This window comes from Amphiprion ocellaris, chromosome 6 (assembly GCF_022539595.1).
Source record: "Amphiprion ocellaris isolate individual 3 ecotype Okinawa chromosome 6, ASM2253959v1, whole genome shotgun sequence".
Lineage (NCBI taxonomy): Eukaryota > Metazoa > Chordata > Actinopteri > Pomacentridae > Amphiprion > Amphiprion ocellaris.
Window position 1 is genome coordinate 23,585,950 of NC_072771.1, and position 21,540 is coordinate 23,607,489.

The 21,540-nt window shown below is 39.4% G+C and overlaps 3 protein-coding genes and 1 non-coding gene across 5 annotated transcripts; 1 reads left to right on the forward strand and 3 right to left on the reverse strand.

Moving 5' to 3' along the window:
• Positions 1 to 573: 573 nt before the first annotated feature.
• dimt1l (DIM1 dimethyladenosine transferase 1-like (S. cerevisiae)) lies at positions 574 to 7,164 on the reverse strand. The gene is made up of 12 exons (XM_023289883.3): positions 6,992 to 7,164; positions 6,222 to 6,295; positions 5,270 to 5,356; positions 3,845 to 3,906; positions 3,642 to 3,735; positions 3,508 to 3,557; positions 3,285 to 3,408; positions 1,992 to 2,084; positions 1,831 to 1,895; positions 1,663 to 1,726; positions 1,439 to 1,545; positions 574 to 1,344 (listed from the first exon to the last, which is right to left on the reverse strand). Exons 1-12 carry the CDS (start codon positions 7,047 to 7,049, stop codon positions 1,302 to 1,304), a joined length of 921 nt encoding a protein of 306 aa, XP_023145651.1. The 5' UTR covers positions 7,050 to 7,164; the 3' UTR covers positions 574 to 1,301.
• Positions 7,165 to 7,583: 419 nt separating this feature from the next.
• On the reverse strand, positions 7,584 to 10,540 carry cenph (centromere protein H). Of its 2 annotated transcripts, none has more exons than XM_023289871.3 (10): positions 10,231 to 10,540; positions 9,248 to 9,390; positions 9,066 to 9,121; positions 8,934 to 8,979; positions 8,752 to 8,820; positions 8,607 to 8,663; positions 8,456 to 8,519; positions 8,140 to 8,236; positions 7,865 to 8,025; positions 7,584 to 7,745 (listed from the first exon to the last, which is right to left on the reverse strand). In XM_023289871.3, exons 2-10 carry the CDS (start codon positions 9,367 to 9,369, stop codon positions 7,653 to 7,655), a joined length of 765 nt encoding a protein of 254 aa, XP_023145639.2. In that variant the 5' UTR covers positions 9,370 to 9,390; positions 10,231 to 10,540; the 3' UTR covers positions 7,584 to 7,652. The 2 variants fall into 2 exon arrangements, with proteins under 2 accessions (XP_023145639.2, XP_035812975.2); XM_035957082.2 differs by having other exon boundaries at positions 8,185 to 8,236; positions 10,231 to 10,538.
• A 1,420-nt stretch (positions 10,541 to 11,960) lies between these two features.
• Positions 11,961 to 15,684, forward strand: LOC111581621 (betaine--homocysteine S-methyltransferase 1-like). The gene is made up of 8 exons (XM_055011070.1): positions 11,961 to 12,106; positions 13,508 to 13,640; positions 13,731 to 13,843; positions 13,931 to 14,122; positions 14,227 to 14,374; positions 14,468 to 14,650; positions 14,847 to 15,075; positions 15,305 to 15,684. The coding sequence occupies exons 1-8, from the start codon at positions 12,089 to 12,091 to the stop codon at positions 15,402 to 15,404; spliced, it is 1,116 nt and encodes a 371-aa protein (XP_054867045.1). The 5' UTR covers positions 11,961 to 12,088; the 3' UTR covers positions 15,405 to 15,684.
• An 808-nt stretch (positions 15,685 to 16,492) lies between these two features.
• trnaq-uug (transfer RNA glutamine (anticodon UUG)) lies at positions 16,493 to 16,564 on the reverse strand. Its single transcript has one exon. It is a non-coding gene; the product is annotated as a tRNA-Gln (tRNA).
• Positions 16,565 to 21,540: the final 4,976 nt, after the last annotated feature.

Here is a 21,540-nt window from a genome sequence, read left to right on the forward strand (position 1 = left end):
CAACCTCAGGTATCAGTGAGTTTTAAATCAAATACTGTCACACGTTGCACTGTGGATATGATTCGGTCATTTTTAAATTACTGTTTGCCCTGAAGAAGCTTCTCCCATAGTGGACAAAAGCTGAATTTTACACTCATTCCTGATGCCTCTTTGGATGTCTGACATTAGTGGTTTATTTCAGTCAGCTTACACCTCGTTTCCTGCTGTCTGCATGTTGCCATTTCTGGGCTTAGAATCTACCACACTAATAATTCCAGGTTCTGCGTAGGACTTTAATCTTGCAGTGATTCAGCTCTGCTATTTTTTCAGTGGATTATCAGTTTTAATGACACTGCTCATCTCCATTTGTGCAAATGTTCCACCACAACAAAGCTGCATCTTCAGCAACAAGACAAGACAACTGGGAATACTTCAAAGAAATACACCAGAGCGTTTCTTCCTCTTATAGCAGAATAATCCTGAGGGTCAGTGACACAAGGAAGTGATCAATAGTTGCAGCTCTACTGCAGCGCTGCTCAGTGATCAAGTCAGATGGAGTTAGAAGAGAAAGAAAGGTCGATAGAGATGGAAAGCTTGTACACATTTTAACACATTTAATGAACACTTGTTAAACTATTACCATTTCCACACAGAGGCAGCTTTGTGTAGTTTAGAAAGCTTGAGGCTTCCTGTTAGATTAAAATAATCATCCATTACAAATTTTCAGTGAATGACAAACCCACACTGATGTCACTTGGATAAAGGTGCGTTCAAGTACCCTTATACACAGAGATTCAAATGATGTATGCTAAATAACACCAAGATGCCTTGGCAGATCCTGTCTCAATTTGCAGGCATCCCGCATTGCCATTCAGCACAGCAGAAGACACATCGGCGTGTCTTGCGTGACAGACGACAGCTTGTTTCAGGCTGTGATGGATAAATGACGATATTTAGAGCTTAAGGCGCAATATTATGACAAAGTAATATGTCCTCTTTGTATGTATACTGCATGCAACAGTACCTGAGATTAAAAAAATAAGTCAAATCTGGATTGCAGCCCAAGCTTCCATCTGCTCATGCATGCCGGTGACACTTTATACACTTCACTGATGTAAAACTGCACTCAATATGAGCGGTTTAAATATATCCAATACTCTGTATATTCAACCACCCGTTTCAACATTTGAAATTCAGTTCCTTCAGGCGGTAATCCAAAAGGGGAAACATCAGTCAGACTATTATTCTTTCGACCACCAGCTTGTCCTTCTCATGATGAAGGCAGAAGTCATGAAGCTGTTCTCATCAGCTCCCTCTGCTGTCTAGGAGAAGTGGATTCCTGCAGAGTTGAACGCATGCAACAGCCTGAAGATGGAGGAAATACACACAATTACCACTCACATCAATCAGGGATATTAGAAAAATGATTTGACCATTAAGTTAGAGATGTTCAGCTTACACCATGAAGTCATCGATGTCCATGGACCTGGCCCTCTTCTCACTGAACTCAGCCTCCTGCAAAACACTCTCAATTTTCTTGCTGATGCTGAAGTCGGCTGGGACTTCCTGTCAACACGAAGCATCAGGTTTGTGAATCAAACAGTGAGAGGTCTTAAAAAAGTGACGGCTATGTTCTCCTAAGTCCAACAACTGACCAGCCTGTTCACTGGAATATTTACTCACCATGTTGTGAACCGAACAGTGGATTCTGTAGTTCTTCTCCAGCAGCTGTTCCACTGCAGTGGACCTGGAATTTACACATTAACAGAATCATCTGTGTTTTTTCTTGTACCCTTTTGACAAAACAAGCTTCAGTGTGAGTGGCAGTGTTGGCAGCCAACAGGTACTCACTTGAAAGCTGCACTGAGGGTTTTGTTTTTCCTTACGAAGGCTATTCTGACCAGACCGTCCCACTCCTGTTGAGGAGAGAAGAAAATGTCTGGTAGCAACACTTGCCTTCATTTTGACCGACTATTTTCTCACAACATTAAGCTTTACTAATCAAACCTTACCTGGAAGTTAACTGGAGGAGGAGGATTTTTCGGTTCTATCCTGACGACACTCGATTCCACTTTAGGAGGAGGGCGGAAATTATTCTTCCCAACCTGAAAGCAGAAGAAACATCGACACTAAGACATAGTTTTTGAAAAACATTTCTGTAAATGAAGCATCTGAAGACATTGTCATGACTTTCAGTGACTGGAGAAAATCCTAACAGATTTTAAAATCAGGTTGTGTCACACACAGCAGGAGACAAGCAACTTCACAGATATTCTTCTCTAATCTCAGATGTGCACAAACTACAAGATTTGAAAAATAATCACACTTTAAAGGATATTATTAAGATTACAGTGGCAGAGGAAGCAGTGCACAACCTTGTGATCCTACAGAGACACAGATATAAACAAAACAGTCTGTGGTCCAACAACTTGCTGTAATGCTAATCAGACTCAATCAGCGTAGACACTGGATATCAGTCTGTTATTTATTTGCTTTTGTCTCTCCAACCGATATTTTCCGATATGTTACCGTTTTTAAAAGCCTTTTAACAACAGGAAACAACAACAACCGCTGGGCAAGCCTTTAAATTATCAGACTAAAATTTGTAAATTTCAGCTGAGGAGTGGATCATGCAATAAGATAGCACTGCTTGTTTTTATTTAGGTGAATTAGCCACTTTAATGACAGCGCTCACCTAACCCACACGCAAATACTCCACCAAAATAATTCTCCCACCACCATTTTTAAGGGACTCTGCAGCACCAAACAAGGCGATTGTGATTGGTATAGAAATACAAACAAGCCAGAACATATTTTTTCCCTCTAGCCAGATCCTGCAGAACAGTCTGGATATGTTAGACTCATGTAAGGCTGTAAAGCTGAAATTAGTTGGGCAGATGATGTCAACACGGGTCGTTTAAACTTCAGTTAGAACCAGAGGTGAGATATAAAACTGTCAGTTTTATCATCTCTCTGACAAAAGACTCAAGGACAAGAATGTTTAGTGCTGCTTGGCAACAGCCTGTATCATGATGATCATCCAGATTTTAGCACCTGAATGTCAAATGTGGTTGGTAAAATCAGTTAATTTCTGATGAGTCTGTGAGTAGTTCTGGAGGAAGACTGATCTGTGAACATCTCATATTACAACAAGCTGGGCTAAACATCAGTTCAGATCAAGGTCCCAGACCAGATTTTGCCTCCAATTGTCTGGAACTGTGAAATTGAGGTACATTGGCCGAAAATTCCTCTAGTTTGAGTCCAGGTTTGGCATGTCAGACAACTATCAACAAGTGCACGCTGACCTTCATGAGATGGTCCACACGAGACAGAAGTTGTGTGTTGATAGACAGTCTGCAGTACAGCTTGTCTCCAGGTTTGGCAACCAGTCGCATCGCAAACTCTCTTTGGAACATCAACACGGCACACCTGAACGGAAGCAAAACACAAAAAGAAGCTCGAAACACTCAACGTGGACACGAGAAGAACATGATTAAAGTCCTCAGTGGGTCGCTGGTTGTTGTTTACCTGAAGAAAGGTCGGTGCAGCAGCAGCTTGAAGACGAATGGTGATGAAATCTACGTGATTAAGACAAAATGAGCTCCAGATAAATGTAACGAACAACGAGAAATCAACCGAGTGCAGTACGGAGGAAACTTTACCTGGTAAGGTAAATTAGCCACACAGACGTCAAAGAAAGGCAGATCTGTCTTTAACACATCTCCAATTAATATTTGAAGCTTGGTCTGTAAGGGCCTGATGAGGGAAAAAAAACAAAGTCTATACTAGATCACAAACTAACATTTTACTTAATCACCACTATTACATAAATATATGGCAGCACATCACTGCTGGCTCCACTCACGTGCACTGAACTCTTTTCTGAAGTTCAGCCACCAATCTGCAGTCCAACTCACAGGCCACCACCTGCAACAGAGCAACTACTGTTAGGACCAAACTGCTGCAAGTTGACAGGTGCTCTCTACAACTGCAGTACTAAATGAATGCATGCATAAATAATGGGGAAAACTCCCTAGATGCATTTATAACTTGATTCTTCATCAGTTTCGCAGACCTAAATGATCACTGCTCCACTGTCTCTCCCAACTAAAACCTCCTATTGAGGTTGTGCAATCTGACCTTTTAGTGTTAAAAATGGGTAACCTGGTCAGCACAACTAGATTTTTACCAAGAGACCAAAAATCTGTCATTTATTGGCACGAATGTGTTTTAAAGGCTTAGAAATTGTTCACAAGTAAATAAATAAGACTGAAATCAAAGACAGCTGCATTGCTGGTAAAATAACATTATAATGGGCAAACACATCACAATATCTAATCTGGGCAAATATTAAACACATTATTGAATTGATTCTAAAATAGTGCTTCATAAATGAAACATCAGACTACAAACTCCGAAGTCTGGTCTGTTTATTCTATTGTTGTTTACAAAGTGTACACAAAGCTCATAATGTCTTTAAAAGATGTACAGGGAAATTCATAATCATGAACAAAAGCAACATGCACACTGAGGGATAGCAGAATCAAACTAAAATACCACATAATGATGCCTTTTCTGATTACTGGATCTTTCCAATCTCAACCTGAGGTCAGCGTAAAGCCTTGATTATACTCTTGGAGACATGCACATACACAACTGCAGACACTACAGATGCATCGTTATACTACTTTCTAGTCCACTTGGAGGACTCTGTTCCACACGTGTGTATTAGACGGCATCTAAATATTCTGCTAATTTCGGGCTGCATGCAGACTCTTGTGAAAATGACAAATTTTACACTACACAGATGCAACACTGGCCTGAACATGAATAACTACGTGTCCATGATGTCCACAGCTGTCTGTGTGCACTATGCAAGGAAGTATAACAAAATAAACTCCTTGCAGGCCCAATCCAAATCTCTACACTCTCGGGCTTTAAGAGTGTGAAGGCTTACAGTGACTGACTAGAATTTTTTAAATGGTGATGCGTTGCTTCCAAGCATCACAATACAATACAATAACTTTATTAATCCCCGAAGGGAAATTCGATTGTCTGGGGTCTCATCTGTTTACTTTAGAATTCAGTAGTCTGATTGCTGATGGCAAGAAAGATTTTCTGAATCTTTCTGTCCTGCAGCGCAGGGATAGGAGCCATCCACCATCAATGTTTCATTGCTCACTGAGGCAGATGTGAAGTGGATGATCCATGTTTGTCAGAATGGCGTCCATCATCCATGTAAGTTGAGAGTCTCTGTCATTGAATCACAGCCTGAGCAAGAGGCTCTCACCTTCTTGGCTTTTTCCAGCAGTTTAACCGTCATGTTGCCAGTACCGGGTCCCACCTCCAGAACCACATCTGTCGGCCTCAGAGCAGCCTGGAAAGAAGGGGACCCGTGGGTAAATATATAGCTGTTGACAGTTTTGATGTTTTTAGGCCTAAAATCAACATATAACAACTATAACCAAACATCACATGGCATTGTTAGAGAAAGATTCTTCAAAATATTATACATACAATTGAGGAAAATTGAAACAAAGTTATTTATAAAGATATTGTAGTAAACCTGTTGACATACAACAAATCCACACTTGACTCACACACTATTTTCTATTAAATAACTAAGAAAGTCTAGGAGTCTTGCCAGTCTTTTCTTCAGGAGGAAATGACATCATGTGGAGCAGGTCATGTGATCTGGAATTAACACACTTAGAGAGGTGTTTTTGTAATGGGTAACTTAGTTGAAAGTGATTTCTCGGACACAGATACAATTTGTTATTTTCCATATAAAATTTAATATATTGTCAGAAAAGAAATATCTGTCATGATTATCTCAACTTAATAAAAAGAACACAATCAAAACTATTTTTGAATGAGCTCATTTTATTATTGGTTAGCTGATTAGAAGGTGGTTGTTATTAAATTTTGACTGTTATTTAGTTGACATTTTAGTGATATCCAGTCATTTTTTATTAATAAGTGATTGTTTCCATAACAAATAATTATGGAATTTGTAAAGACATGATCATAATGAACATAAAAAAGTTTACTTTTAATGAAAATGTATGCAAGATATATCCTATGAACTTCAAAAGTCCCTCAATTATATATTGACCCACATTACAATTGAGCTACAACCACAGATCAGGAGGCGTGTGTATACGATTATCCAGGTTTGATCTTTAACATACATTTGTGTGGTTGTGATTACATATTTGTTTAAGGTGTACTAGTACACACACCTTCTCAATGATCCCATTGACAACCAGAGGATTCTTCAGGATGTGCTGACCGATGCCAGTGTTGAACATGATTCCTGCAACAGACAGCAAACAGGACACTCAGTTCAGGGGTTGTGCAACATTAAGGAGTAAAGTAGTAGAGGAAGAATATTTAGATTTTATTGTTTATTGAGATTGTTGGAAGCCTTTCTTTAAAATCTGTGGTTGTAGCATGAACGTTTCGGACTGTTGCAGCATAGCTTTCTAATAAGTTAATGGCACTATGTTGGGAGACAAATCTGGGTGTACAATCAGCCAGTAAGTAAAATAATGGTATAGTCATCAGTAATTCTAGAAACACCATTTGAGGGCTGTACAATGTTGAGCGACTTTTTGTTTTGAACAAATATAAAAATCAAACCGTGCGAACACAGCAATTTATACGCCAAAAAACACAAGATCTATATTAAGTCAATAAATACCTTAAACAATACTATGACATATGAGTATTTGTATGTAAGTCGATTGACGTTAAATTAAGATTCTTCTTAAACAAGTTTGGCACTGAGCTCAGCTAGCAAACTCCTCATTACTTAAGGTTTTGTCAACACAGACGCAGAAGTAACAACTGAAATCCACCTTAATGTGAGATGTTTAACACTGACACGGTAACAGAGTTCATGTCAACGTATTGCAGAGATATATAAACTGATTTTAGAGCTCCTTTTAGGTGCAGCTAACAGCAGTGTTTGCTAACATGCTAAAGCTAACCGTAAATAAACGTAGCTTACCTTGATTTTTCACCTCTTGGTGCTGCCTGCTTTTCTTCTCCGCCTTAACCTTCGGCATTTTCACGAGTTTTTATTCCACTTAAAGGTCCAAAAATCCAAATTTGAAACAATTATCCAAAGCACATCTGACCGGACGATAAACACGTGTAACCTTTTCTTCTTCACCGACGGGATGTGATTTTAAATGTTTCATCACTTCCGGTGTCGCCCCCTAGTGGAAAATAAACTTCTCCACAAATTAAATCTGTATTTCGGGGTTATTATATTTTTGATGTTTGACCATGCTCATTTATGTTGCTTGTTAAAGTCTGCATTATTTTGGCACTTGGTACAGTTTAATTTATCACATCACCTGCACTTTTTTTTCATTTTCAGTTGCAGCATTTTATTATTTTATATGTATAATACCATTTATATTGTTGTGTATCTACAACTCTCCAATTTTAGTTCCCATTTTTATTCTTTGGAACATGCTGCAGAGATAAAAGTAGAGCTTTAACTGTCCCGCTGTGTTGGTACTGATTATAGATTATTAAATGTAGCCCCCTCATTCCCCACAGACAACTACAACAAAAAATAAATAACGAACATACTGCTTTGAAAAGTTTGTTTATTAGACATTGCTATACAGAAACATAAATGAGACAACTAAATTCCTGCTCTAGTCTGAGATCGAAAACTCCTCGAGGGTCATGGCGATGTCTCGAAGTGTGGGATCATCCAGCCAGTTGACTTTACAGGCCATGAGGATTCCCTGTAGAGAAACACACAATAAAACACTGACTGACAATTTCATCATACGCATCGGTCGTTTTCAAACACCGTAGCAATAGATCGTGTTATATTCTCTAACAGAGCTCTTCTACGATTTACCCTGAGAACGTTCTGTGTCATGACAGCCATCTTTTTGTATTTCTCCAGGTTCGCTTGGCCTTTCTCCAAAACAGCTTTGTACTTTTCTGTATCTGGATGGTCCTTTTTTAACATCAGCTCCTCAATCTGTCTCATTTTCTCACGCGTGAGCCGTTTCATGTCTGCAAATAAAAAGTATTAGGCGCTAAATGAATTTAGTGTCGAAAACAGCTTGGTGACATTAATTCAGGTATAAACAGTCCTATTGTTCGCTTTGTGTCAAAAGGCACACGGACCAAAGAATAATCCCATCGCTATGAATTTTTTTCTGTACAGATTACCAAGTCTCGTCTTCTGCAATTCTGTAATTTCATCTTGAAGATTTCTTGACTCCTGTTGGAAAACAAAAAAGATTTGGGTTTTAAACTATGTCTAAAGTTGTGACAGTCAGTTTTGCAAAGAAGTATTAGCTGTTAAGGGAGAAATGTCTCCTTTCAAATATGCCAACAAGTTTGAAATTCGTCCGACGTCAAAACTACTGCACACACAAAAACACTTTAAACACTGGCATAACAAGGGAAATGAATATACAATGGAGATTAGGCTGCTTACTTGCTGAAGATGTTGTATTCGTGAACAAAGCGCCATGCAGCGATCACTCACGACTTTCAGGGCACTGAAAAAAAATGAAGAATGTTTTGACACCATCCTCAAAATCATCAAAAATAACTATGCCAGTTGTTTCCGCCTGTTGGGAACTTACGCTGCCTCTGGATCACTCTGTTTCAGCTTTTCCCCCATAGCGTGCCACATCTGCATCCTGAAAGATACCATTTAAGTCAAAGATCTGTTGCCCCTATATTATTACTATTACAATTTAATTGTATATATTATTGTATTCGGTTTACCTGTGCAGTGACAATGTGTTGTTAAAATGAAGTGTTTTGACCATTTCAAGTTCACTGACATAATCTGGTCTGCAATATTCAAAACAAAAATATGTGTGAAAAGCACATATTCTGAATTGCACTCAAATAAAACATTTATTTTAAATTCTGGATTCATATCATTAAAAATTTCCAATACTCACAAGTCTCTGTCTGCTTCAGATGTGCTACACGATCTTTTACTTTTATCTGTTTTTGAAAACATAAAAATAATTCTTTGTTAGTGTATTAAATGAAAATAGAATTTGATGTCAATAATGAACTTTGTTTTGTACCTGCATGGAGCTGTACTGCCATCTCAAAGCACTGGTTGGACATCTGCTGTCTTATTCTGAAAAGAAAATACTTGTGTTTGACAACAGCTTGTGTGCCTGATACAACCGTAATAATAAACTCTGTTCATCTTAAAGACAAGAGAAATATAGAGGATGTGTGAGGGCATATGTGGAGGAAGAACCTCAGCATGTCCACAGGCGATGTTTCCTTCTGTCCAGTGGAGTTGTCAGGAGCAGGACCATCATTCAGAGCCACAGCCTCCAGCTTGTGATTGAGGCTCCCGTCACTGCCAGATGAGTCCATCACTAAACAGTGTGAAGGTGCCTGTGAGGACAAATGAAGCCCAACTAAAAACAGAGGTTCTGGTGAGATACATCTGGTAAAGATGGCTGTGCGTGTGGATGCAGCGGCCCAATGCTCTCCAGGAACGGGTGATGAGAGCAGCAGAGCGGGTAATTGGGACCACTCTACCCCCCATCAGAGACATTTACACCAGCAGACTTCAGAGGAAAGCGAGGGGAATCACCAGAGAACCTCTCACACCCAGGACACTCTCTTTCTTCCCCCCTTTCCTCAGGTAGACGCTACAGGACACTTAGCACCAAAATCAACAGACTTAAAAACAGCTTTTACCCCCAAGATGTCAAAGGTCTTCTCCCTCCGTCCTGAATGATAATTTCACATGTCTACAAGTGCAATATTCACGGTCAAGTGCAATATTTACGTTTAATTACAATAATAAAAGCTCAGTCACAATGTAAGGGCTACAGTCGCTTTTTGGCAACTCAAAAACTGCATTACATGAGTAAGACATTTTAAGCAGTTTCAACCAATACGAGGAATTGGGTTGGTTATAATCTAGAGTATGGAGTAGGTAAAATAATGCAAAACATGAGCATATTGACAAAAACATTTTTTTTTGGCGCAGTATTACTTTTTGGCACACTTGTTAAGTAGCATAAATTGCAGGAAAAGGAAGGGCAAGTACCTCAAAACAGTACTTCAGTAAATCAACACGGTATGCCATAGAAAAAGCAGCAATAACTCAAATATCACCGGTTAAAACTAGTCCGCAGGTGTACACGGGATATTTTCTACACATTACTAGGATTGTTTTCAGCAGGTTAACACTAAAACTAATGTGTGCGGGTTTAATTATCTTACCTTGTCTGAAAAAAGCTTCTTATCAAATAAACGCAGCAGCACCAACGTCCAGACTCTAACGGTTAAACTGAAACCTCGTTGTCGGTTTTTGAACGTACTGCGTGCTAAACAACGTCATTAACGTTACCGGCACTAAAAAAAAAGCTTATTAAAACTCTGAGAACAACTCTACACGAGTTTTCAACGGCTGTAACATTTAAGTGGTTGTTTATTCGGAAAATTACGCCGCATTCGTCTGTTTCATCCCCGAGTTTAATGGGTCGTCACTTCTGTTTACACCAGATCTCATCCCGCCAGAACGTGATTTCTGGTCACGTGTGATTTCTGGTCCAATCAGAGAGCGTCTCTGGTCCAAAACAAACCACGCAGCGCCCTCTGCAGGCCAACAGCAGACAAGACAGAGTATTCATACATTTGGCGGTCGGTGTCTTTTTTTGTCACCTAACCTAACCTACAGCCATAAAATAGCGAAGATTATGTGTCATTGTACTGAACTGACAGTGTTCAAGCCAGTATATTAATTTTATTATTCTTTTATACAGTGTCAGCGTCTAAACTCGTTGGTTTGACAGACACTGTTGGGAAATTTAGGGATTACTTTAATCAACACATCTGCATTCCAAAAGACACTAAATCAACAATTTGTAAAATATTATTACTTTAATTATTTCATATTGTACTTCTATATATACTGAACAAAAACATAAACACAGCATGTAATGTTTTATTAAATCATGTTCAGTCAGTATTTCTTGTGCCTCTGTTTTGTGTAGATGACATCTTCTGCACACACTGGAACGGTTTGCAGCTCAGTGTGAGGTGGATGAGAGTCAGCACCTTGACGTTCGAGACCATAGTTTTCTGCAGGAAACCAGGGGATTGTCCCCTCTGACTCACTGGAAAACATTAGTGGGGAGAGAAACATCTGCAATGTCCTGCTGCCAAGCATATTTTACAGATGATTCCTGTTTTGTTGAATTACACATAAGAACAAGTAAAATCAAAGAGAAAACCTTGTTTAAAAAAAAACAGGTCAAACTGAATAATGTCCACATCAAAGCAGCATAGAAAAAAACACATTTTACAGATTTACTGTATGCTGTTATATGATAGAAAAACTATGTAGTAACTTTTTAAAAGGTAAACCAATTAACTGCTATTTCACATGCTTTTCCAGATTTGCTAAATTAGAGACAATGACTAGTAAAATCACAGAAAAACACGTTGACTGTAAAAAAAAAAGGCCAAAACTGTACATCAAGTCCACATCAAAAGTTTGTATTTTTATAGTATTTTTTAAAATAATGTTTGACCTTAAAATTACAGTTTTGCTGTACTGAAATCAGCTAAAACTTCCATGATTTTACAGACATTTGCAGTTATTTTTTGTTACTGTTTTTATAGTTTTTGATCGTTACAGTATCCCACCGTTTTTTCACTTATTTTCGTCTGTCACCCCTGTCACCAGGTTTTCACTGTGTTTTTGTTTGTTTGTGAAGAGATTATTTATGGAATTATTTATTCATTTATTTAAATTTACAACATGCACAGGTCTGTTTTCCAGAAACACAAAGACAATGCCTTACATAATGTTGCTTTCATGTGCACTTGGACATTGCTGCTGCATTCTGTGAAACTTAGACATTGGAGTTTCATTGAAGTAATTTAACCTATCAGATCTGGGCTGTTGACCAATGAAAGTTTCGAGGTCCCCCCCCTCCCGCCCACTTCTTGGCGAAGTATTTATAATGGTGCTCGTGTTTACTTATCAGACACAAGCCAGTGACTGGTTACACAAGTTCAAACCTGTTTCTGAGAAATTGTTGAGTGAATCCTGCACACAGAGGAGAAGACAGCCATGGAGAGCAAGAAAAGGGTAGGGACATGAAAGCATACGTCTTTTAGGAACATTATTACTCTAAGATTTTTTAACAAAAACTTAAAAAGTAAAAACATGATGTCAATTGTTATACTGTGTGCCTTGTTTGACCGCTTATTTTGAATCTGTTCCCAAGTTTTGGTGTCATTTTGCATGAACTGGATTTCTACATATAATGTCATGTCTTTTTTGCTATTTGAAATAACAAATTGCATGCACCTGAATAATCTTGTAAAGTCATAAATCTGTGCACCTCATTAAACCCATTTCAACCTGAAAAAAGAAAGTGTCAAAACAGTAACAAAAGCATGTGCAAGCAGTAATTTTCTTTACTAAATTCTGAAAATCTGAATGTTGAACAGTAATTAACAGTAATTCAAACAGAAATGTGGACCCCAATGTGCACTCAACATATATGTAATGCAATATGCTATAGCTATACTGCATCGCATTTAACATGCAGCGTTGTGTACACTGCAGTTTGTGCATAGTTTGTGTGTTTCTCTCCATTGTGTTAGGTCTGTTAAACCTGAATGACAATGTCTTTGCACAAGCGTTTCATAATAGATTTAGTGTATTAGTTGTGGATTTGTGGACTATTTATTAGACCTTTATTCGTTTGCTTAGACATCATTTCATTTGGCGCCGTTGATTTCTGTTATTATGTAATGGAGTAAATAGAGAAGTTTTGCTCCTTTTCAGTGTACACCTGCTGATCAGTCCGTTCTTCAGACGTTTTCTCCAGTGGATTAACAGGGCGATGTAATATATTAACTAATAACACTGTCTGATAAAGAAACTGCAGGAAATACAATGTCTACCACATTGCCTGTTTACTGACACCTTGTAAATAATTAAAGCAATAGTTTCTTTGAAGTGGGGTTGTGTGAGGCAGCCCACTAGTCCATAGTAGTGTATTACCTGCAGGAGATAGCAGTGGTCACGCCTCCCAGAGTCCAGGCAGGGGAGCAAAGCAATGAATAGCTGTGGATGAGGTCAGTAGCAAAACATATTTTGATCATCTAAGAGAAATCTTACTGAAAAATGCATATATTTTAAGTGCTAGCTACATATAGAACATTTCTGACAGGGATCTGAAGCAGTCTAAACCAGAGCAGATCATTGCTTGGCTTCCCTGTCAATACTCCTGTCTGCTTCTTCAAACTGAACGCCTGCCAGCGGCTATCTAATGTAGGTAATACATTGACTATAGATAAGTACCTCATATAACACGACTTCAAAGAAACCAAGTTATCTCTTTAACATCAGTCCCTATAAATAAAGTGAGCTATCAAAGCACTAAATAATTCTTTGAAGTATTTGACATGACATGAAAAAATGACCAGTCACCTGAGTTAAGTGTGAATGTAAAGTGGATATGTGTGTTTGCACATTTAGGGTATCCTGGAGCGCCTGGATGCTGGGGAGGTGGTTGTAGGAGACGGAGGTTATGTGATGCAGCTCGAGCGACGGGGCTACGTGAAGGCAGGACACTGGACACCAGAATCTGCAGTTGAACATCCTGAAGCAGGTCTCTATTGAAATAATGGGAATGTGTGAACTTTTTTTTAACCTTTGTTTAATCAATAACCTAGGCCTTCTGTCTCTGTCTCTCCATCAGTGCGTCAGCTGCACAGGGAGTTTCTGAGAGCAGGAGCCGACGTGATGCAGACTTTCACCTTCTACTGCAGTGAGGATAAACTGGAACTCAGCGGCAATGTCAAAACCATCTCAGTCCGTGAAAAAAAAAATCTACATATTTGACATGTTTACATTAGAGAATCACCATAGGTATCACCAATCTGTTTCCATCTGATCCAGGGTGCTCAGATCAATGATGCAGCCTGTAACCTGGCCAGAGAGGTCGCCGATGAGGGGGGTGCACTGGTCGCTGGTGGTGTTTCTCAGACTCCCTGTTATGTTCTGAGTCACAATGAGACTGAGGTCAAAGCCATCTTTAAGAAACAAATGGATGACTTCCTCAAAAAGGACATTGATTTCTTGGTAGTGGAGGTATGAGGAGCACCTCAAGTGAAACAACTCAACATAAACAGTGTATTTACTGGATACTGCCTCAAGTAACAGCTTTGATGATTCAATGCACATTCTTTCTGCAGTATTTCGAGCATGTTGAGGAGGCAGTGTGGGCAGTGGAAGTGCTGAAAACCAGCGGTAAAACTGTGGCTGCAACACTCTGCATCGCCCCTCAAGGAGACATGCATGGTGTCCCACCTGGAGAGTGTGCTGTCAGGCTGGTCAGAGCTGGTACACTCACCATTTAGTGACACCTCAAGTCAGCAAGAGTGAATTTAGGTCTTATCCTGTGTAGTCTGATTATGTTGTTGTATTTATGTGCAGGAGCGGACATTGTCGGAATAAATTGCCACCTGGACCCATTGACTTGTGTTCAGACGGTGAAGCTGATGAAAGAGGGATTAGAGAAAGCGGGTCTCAAAGCCCATCTCATGATCCAGCCGCTAGGCTTTCACACACCAGAGTGCAACCTTGGTGGATACGTCAGCCTGCCTGAGTTTCCCTTCGGTCAGCATTTTCTTTTTTTGTAGGATTGAGAGAAAAATATTGTAAATTGTAGCAGTAATTTTGGAAACTTTACTTTATATATCTATGAAATGTGAGTGTGGAGCACATATATTACTACCTTTAAAAGCTCCTCATATGTGCAGTGTGATAAGAGCTTTAATATGACAAAGTCTTAAATATTTCACTCTCCTCTCAGCACTGGAGACCAGAGCAATGACTCGCTGGGACATCCATAAATATGCCAGAGAGGCTTACAATGCAGGAATCCGCTACATCGGTGGCTGCTGTGGATTTGAGCCGTACCATATCAGAGCTATAGCAGAGGAGCTTGCTGCAGAGAGAGGATTCCTCCCACCAGCTTCAGAGAAACACGGACTTTGGGGTGCTGCTCTGGAGATGCACACTAAACCCTGGGTCAGAGCCAGGTAAGACTGAGCTGAAACACAACTGGTGCTTCTGCAAATGTATTTTTAAATGAGGCTTCAACATCTGCATCAAACATCTGGTCAAAAAAACTATAAGCAGTTACCTATGGTGGCATTGTGGCAGGTATTATATGACAAGACATCGAGTAAACAGAGAAAAATGTAAAAGTATGTGTTTTTGTACACAGTTTTTGTTTTATAACTAATAATCTACTAAAATTTGTCCTAGGGCTCGTCGTGAATACTGGGAAAATCTTTTGCCTGCTTCAGGACGTCCAAAATGCCCTTCAATGGCCACACCAGCAAATGATGGACTGACTGAAAAATAAGTACTAACAGCAGTTAAAATGGGGAAAACTAACGCATTTGCCTTTCTTTGCCGTAGAATGTTTTATATAAAAAAATGAATTATGCTGTAATAATTTAGTCTGAATGTCATTTATCAACTTCAACTTCCAAGTTTATTATGTTTCTTTACAGTTTAAATTTCTGGATATTTGTTATTGTGCATGCTAAATAAGGTGTTTTAATTTGAATAATATTTTGGAAGCGTTTTGTAACTGATTTGAAAGACGCTTCATATATTAAACTGAGAACTTTTACATCTGTCATAGGTTTATGTCTCCTTCATTCTCTCTCCCCTGTGTTGATCATCTGTAAGTGAAAGCCACTGTAGAAGTTATATCATAGGTTTTATTGACTTTGATTATTGGGTTCAGAGTTCACAGTTGTATTTATTACACCATAAACTACAACAATATTTAACTAAGGATGTCAGCTTGCCCTCTTTCAGTTCTAACGCAGATTTTTGATGCCGTTTACTATTTATATGGATGATTATCTAATTTAGACTATTACATCCAAAATTGTTCTTTAAATTAAAAACTGCAATATACAGAATGGAAAATTTTCTTTTTAATATTGTATTTGTCTGTGAATATGGCTTATTCGCTTTGAATCAGTTGTACGGCACACTGATTTGATACACTTCCTGCAAACTCCTATTTACTTGTTGTGACTTTGAGCAGAGCTTTAAAACAAAAAGCATATGCATAATGGAATTCAAAAGTAGATGAATATATTTAGATAGAAATATATTTAATTTCTTTTTATATATATATATATATATATATATATATATATATATATATATATATATATATATATATGTATATATAAAGGCTTTTTAATAATGCCTCGTATCTGAACAAATTAATATGAACAAATTAATATAAATTCTCTTAATTTACTTAGGAAGTATGATGAGGTTTTAATTTCTTTCATTCAACACTATTTATCTGGGTTTTGAGTTACTTACAGCTCAATTTGTATAACCATTTTGTGCTTCTATAGTGATGAAGTTTAATGTCACATTGTTCTTATGCTACTGTGGTGTTTGTAACATTTCAAAATCACAAGGTTCCACCGAGATTTGAACTCAGATCGCTGGATTCAAAGTCCAGAGTGCTAACCATTACACCATGGAACCTGGGGACAACGACAGAAGTATGCATATCGGACATAGTAAGTCTCTAAGTAATCAAACATGTACATGAAGTTCCTGTTTCCACTTGTTGATAGCTGCTTAACCTTGTGTTAGATGTGCTGTCCTGAAGAAATGTCTTTCATGTGGCTTTCAAAAGCTGTAGTTGTATAAAAATTCGGTGCTGCATCAGAAAACTCAATGAATTATATTAGAATTAATTTCTCTCTGTTTTGCAGTTTTTCTTTTCCCTTTTGTGTGTGGGGACCAGTACCTATTCCAGCTGAGGTAATGCTTCACTACATGGAGTCATCTGGAGAGGGTATTGTTGTATTGTACACAGTGGCACATGATAAACCGTTGTTCATGGTATTAAATAGTTTAGAAATAAACTGAGTCGATAAATTTGGAAACAACACACTTATTATTACTTAGACTGTGTATGTGGTCTGAACCCAGCGTGGTTATTTGACCACTTTATCAATGAATGTGATTTTATTTATTTATTTTTCATTAAAAGGATTGATCTGACATTTTAGTAGCATCGATTTATGTCAACAGAAATGTACCCATCTTTTCAAACATTTGAGATAAACAGTGACTAAGTCTTGAGCTGTGGTCTGAGGACAGGCATGGTTACTGTGAATTTGATAAACTAAACTTGGACTTCACTAAATCAATTTAGATTATATCCTGTCTGTATAAACGGGTCTTGAGTATGCTGATTAGAGCCTGGCCATGTCAGCAGAAGGGTTGAATTCAGGAAGGAGGAATTTCACAGGTTGAGCAAGCAAAAACTTTTGCATGCTGCTCTAGAAGATGTAGCTTAAACTTTTGCATGGTTTCATGACTGGTAAGATTTAAAAAAAAATAAATAAATAAATAAAATAAACTTTTATGCTTGCATCATCAGGCATAATAGTAATGGTCTAATGCAAACACACACCTAAATCTTCCAGAAACAAACTGAGCAAAATACAGGATTACAGATTCTATTTTTTGTCTGTACAGTGAGATCTAAATGTTTGTCATATATTAATCTTTACGGTTACATGCCAATTGCAATCAAAAAAGGAAACAGTTCTGTTATCCTATTTTCGAGACACATATAGTAGTATACAACAGCAGCTAGTGTGATTAGTATTATTTATTACTGTATCTTAGAAATTTTTGTGGCACTGCTTAATTGGGGTTCTTCCTGGAGAACGAGAGGGTCGCCTCTCTGCGACTGCATGTTCCGGAGGGGAAAACTCTGTTATTTGTGCTTATGCACTGAACAGCAGTTCAGAGTACTCGGCCTTCTTGGAGTCTCTAGGTGGTATTCTGGGGACATCGTTGGCCTAAGTGACTTCAATGCTCACGCAGGCAATGATGGAGAAACCTGGTTGGGGGTGATTGGGAGGAACAGCTTGCCCGATCTGAAGCTGAGTGGTGTTTTGTTGTTGGACTTGTGTGGTAGTCATAGATTGGCCATAACAAATACCATGTTCGAGCATAATGTGGCTCATAAGTGTACTTGGTACCAGAGCATCTTAGGCCAAAGGTCGATGATTGACTTTGTAATCATGTCATCAGACCTGTCATATGTCTCGGACACTTGGATGAAGAGAGGAGAAGAGCTGTCAACTGATCACCAACTGGTGGTGAGTTGGATCTAATGGTGGGGAAGGCTGCTGGACAGACCTGGTAAACCAAAACCTGTGGTGAGGGTGAACTGGGAACGTCTGGTGGAGGTCCCTGTCTGGGGGGTTTTTAACACCCACCTCCAGAAGAGTTTCTCCAGCATCCTAGAGGAAGGTGGGGACATGGAATCCGAGTGGGTCATGTTGAAACCCTCCATTGCAGAAGCAGCTGTTAGGACCTGTGACCTGAAGGTCACTGGAGTCTGTCACAGGGGCAACCCAAACACCCACTGATGGACACCAGTGGTAAAGGAAGGAGCTGTGTCCATATTCTCACCACAAAGTCAGACACATTTCCTGTGGGCAGTGGATTCCAGCAGGGCTGCCCCTTGTCTCCGATCCTGTTTGTGGTGTTCATGGATGAGATCTCAAGGCACAGCCGGGGTGAGGATGGTGTCAAGTTTGGGGACCTCAGGATCGCATCTCTGCTTTTTGCAGATGATGTGGTAATGTTGGCTTCATCAGACTGCAACCTTCAGAACACATTGGAGTGGTTTGCAGCTGAGTGTGAAGTAGCTGGGATGCAAGTCAGCACCTCCAAATCCGAGGCCTTAGTTCTCTGCTGGAAACTGGTGGAATGCTCCCTCTGGCTCCAGGGGCAGTTGCTTCCCCATGTGAAGAAGTGATGGGAAAATGGAGCGTGAGATGGACAGGCAACTTGGTGCGGCATCAGCAGTAATGGGGGCATTGTACCAGACCGCCATAGTGAAGAGGGAGCTGAGTCACAAGACGAAGCTCTCAATTTACCAGTCCATCTACATTCAACCATCACCTATGGTCATGAACTACAGGTAGTGACTGAAAGAATGTGTTGGTGGGTAGAAAATGAGCTTCCTCCGCAAGGCTGGGCTCACCCTTAGAGATATGGTGAGGAGCTCAGACATCCGGAGGGAGCTTGGAGTACAGCTGCTGCTGCTTCACATCGAAAGGAGCCAGGTGAGGTGGTTTGGCCATCTGATTCGGATGCCTCCGGTGAAGCTTCCTTTGGAGGTTTTCTGAGCATGTCCACCTGGGAGAAGACTCCAGGGCAGACCCAGAACCAGCTGGAGGGATTATATGTCTCATCCGACCTGGGAACACCCCAGGAAGAACTGGAAAGCATTGCCGGAGGATGGACGTCTAGAATGACCTCCTTCATCTGCTGCCTCCACGACCCATCCCCAGATAAGCGGAACAAAATGGATGGATGTATCGCTAATGGAGGAATCTGGAGGTACTTTTTCACTTTCCGTAGGATTTTAGTGAATACACTCTAGACATTAGGTTTAGGTGTGGTATCTGTATGTTAGTGCTGTTAGTTTGTTTTAGGGACAACGAACATCAGTCAACACTGCTGTACATGTGCCATTGTTAGCTAAGTAAGTAAACTGCAACTGTGGTCCTTTGTTCAGATTTGAAATTAGTCATTAAAACATGTTGCATCATGGTTCCTATCCATTGCTGTATTCTGTCTCTGTGCTGAAACCCCTCTCTATATTTGTCATATTCTTTTCCAGGTGTTCAAATATAGGTATTTTGTAGCATTTTAATAAATATGTTAATTTGACAGAAAAACATTGATTTTAAGTAGCATACCATCTATTTAACAACGCAAACGCACTGCTCCATAGGTCATGGTCGAGGCTTATTAAAGCAAAGACAAACTATTGGAACTCATTAAGTATTCTTTTTGTAGTGGTAGGAACAATGCACCCTGGTGAGGGATTCACTTTTATCTGTCTCAAGACTGTGACCATTAAAGGTGAATGCTACTTTCCATTCCTGTCCTCTGAAACACTCCAGCAAATGTGTGTACACAATAAGAACTGTTCAATAACAGCTTGCTGCTGCAGCCCATAACTCAACCAAATGGCGTGAAGCATTCTTCTGTGGATACTTTATCCCACATCTATATACCGCATTCTTTCAGGATTACTTTATTGGTTTTGGAATTGATTGTTTTTGGACTACGTCTCATCAATAATGTACTCGTCTTTATAATGATTGGTAAATTCTCCCACAGTCCAAACACGTGCAGGTTAAGTGGCGACTCTAAACAGACTAGGACCATCCTCCTGCTAGTGTCAGCAGGGACAGGTTCCAGCCCTCCTTGTAAAACCCTAAGCAGGAATGGATGGGTGGTTTGTAAAACTATGTTTTAAATTCTATGAAGTCAGGGCCTTCTGGGAATAGGACAAGCTTTGTGTGATCTCTAAAGGTTAACACAGCAATTATACAATGTCACCTTCTATATGACAACACCAGTCGATCACAAACGACATCCTACATACTATTGTGACTGTGGTGTCAGTTTAAAGTTTCCCTATGGTAAAATCCATTTTTATTATTTTGTAGTTATTCTAAACTTGTAAGTGAAAAGTTAAAGCTGTTAAGATATAAAGACATTTACTTCCATCGTTACTCGTTCCTGAAGTGCAAATAATTTTTTTCAGCTGCTATGTACCAATTAAAGAATTAAGGAATTTTTAATGCTCAAATTTTGCATAATCCTGCCCCCTCACTGCTCGTGAGATGGGCCTTTCAGAATAAGCGGCTGCCTCATAGTCCATCAATCTGTTTGCTTTCTGGAGCTGATAAGATAAGATAAAGTTCTTTATTTCTCCCCACTCCAGGGGAAATTTACATTGTTACAGCAGCTTTATTTACAATATATACAAGGGTATATACAAGCTGCTTCTGCTAACTCTATCATGTCTCAACCAGAAGCAAAACACACCAAATGTTCTGCTGTTGGCTGGCAAGAGTGAACATGAGTCTTCATGCACTTCCAGCATCTGAGGAACTGAACATCCAGTGAGTTACTTTCACCAATGATGGAAATGTCACCATAGCAAGCATAGGTACATGGGTAACGCTAGCGTTAGCTTTGCTCGTATGTGCACAGGTCTGAGCTCAGTGGAAACTGAGGGATATTAAAAGATGGTGAAACTTTTAGACTGATCTGAAACCAACAAACATGGACTGTGTGGATTACTGTGTCTTCATGTTGCCTGTTGTACCTCAGTGTAACCTAAACTCAGCTGGTGATTACATCTGTTTGCTTCTCTCCTGCTTTCAGTGCTCTCATATGTTGCATTTTAATACTGCTGGATCCCCAATAAAGTTGTTCTTGTTTCTATATTTTTCTGTTTCTGATATCAGACAACAGAACCAGTATGAAATAGTAACTGAAATGCAGCCCCTTAGGACTTCATGTTGACCTGCAGTCACTTCAGAGCCATTTCCAAGCTGCTGTTCTGCACTGCTAAAATGCAGATTTTATAACCACAATGATATATGACAAAGTCACTACACACACGA

Excerpts from the sequence above, each read along its gene's own strand:
- LOC111581621 (XM_055011070.1), top strand. Across the intron at positions 13,641-13,730 it reads AGTTGAACATCCTGAAGCAG|TGCGTCAGCTGCACAGGGAG; the intron begins GTCTCTATTGAA and ends TCTCTCCATCAG. Across the intron at positions 15,076-15,304 it reads AAACCCTGGGTCAGAGCCAG|GGCTCGTCGTGAATACTGGG; the intron begins GTAAGACTGAGC and ends AATTTGTCCTAG.
- dimt1l (XM_023289883.3), bottom strand. The coding sequence starts at position 7,049 with ATGCCGAAGGTTAAGGCGGAGAAGAAAAGCAGGCAGCACCAAGAGGTG. Across the intron at positions 6,296-6,991 it reads CCAAGAGGTGAAAAATCAAG|GAATCATGTTCAACACTGGC; the intron begins GTAAGCTACGTT and ends TGTCTGTTGCAG. Across the intron at positions 1,727-1,830 it reads ACCCTCAGTGCAGCTTTCAA|GTCCACTGCAGTGGAACAGC; the intron begins GTGAGTACCTGT and ends TGTAAATTCCAG.
- cenph (XM_023289871.3), bottom strand. The coding sequence starts at position 9,369 with ATGGACTCATCTGGCAGTGACGGGAGCCTCAATCACAAGCTGGAGGCT. Across the intron at positions 9,122-9,247 it reads TCGCCTGTGGACATGCTGAG|AATAAGACAGCAGATGTCCA; the intron begins GTTCTTCCTCCA and ends TTTTCTTTTCAG. Across the intron at positions 8,026-8,139 it reads AGCGATGGGATTATTCTTTG|ACATGAAACGGCTCACGCGT; the intron begins GTCCGTGTGCCT and ends TTTTATTTGCAG.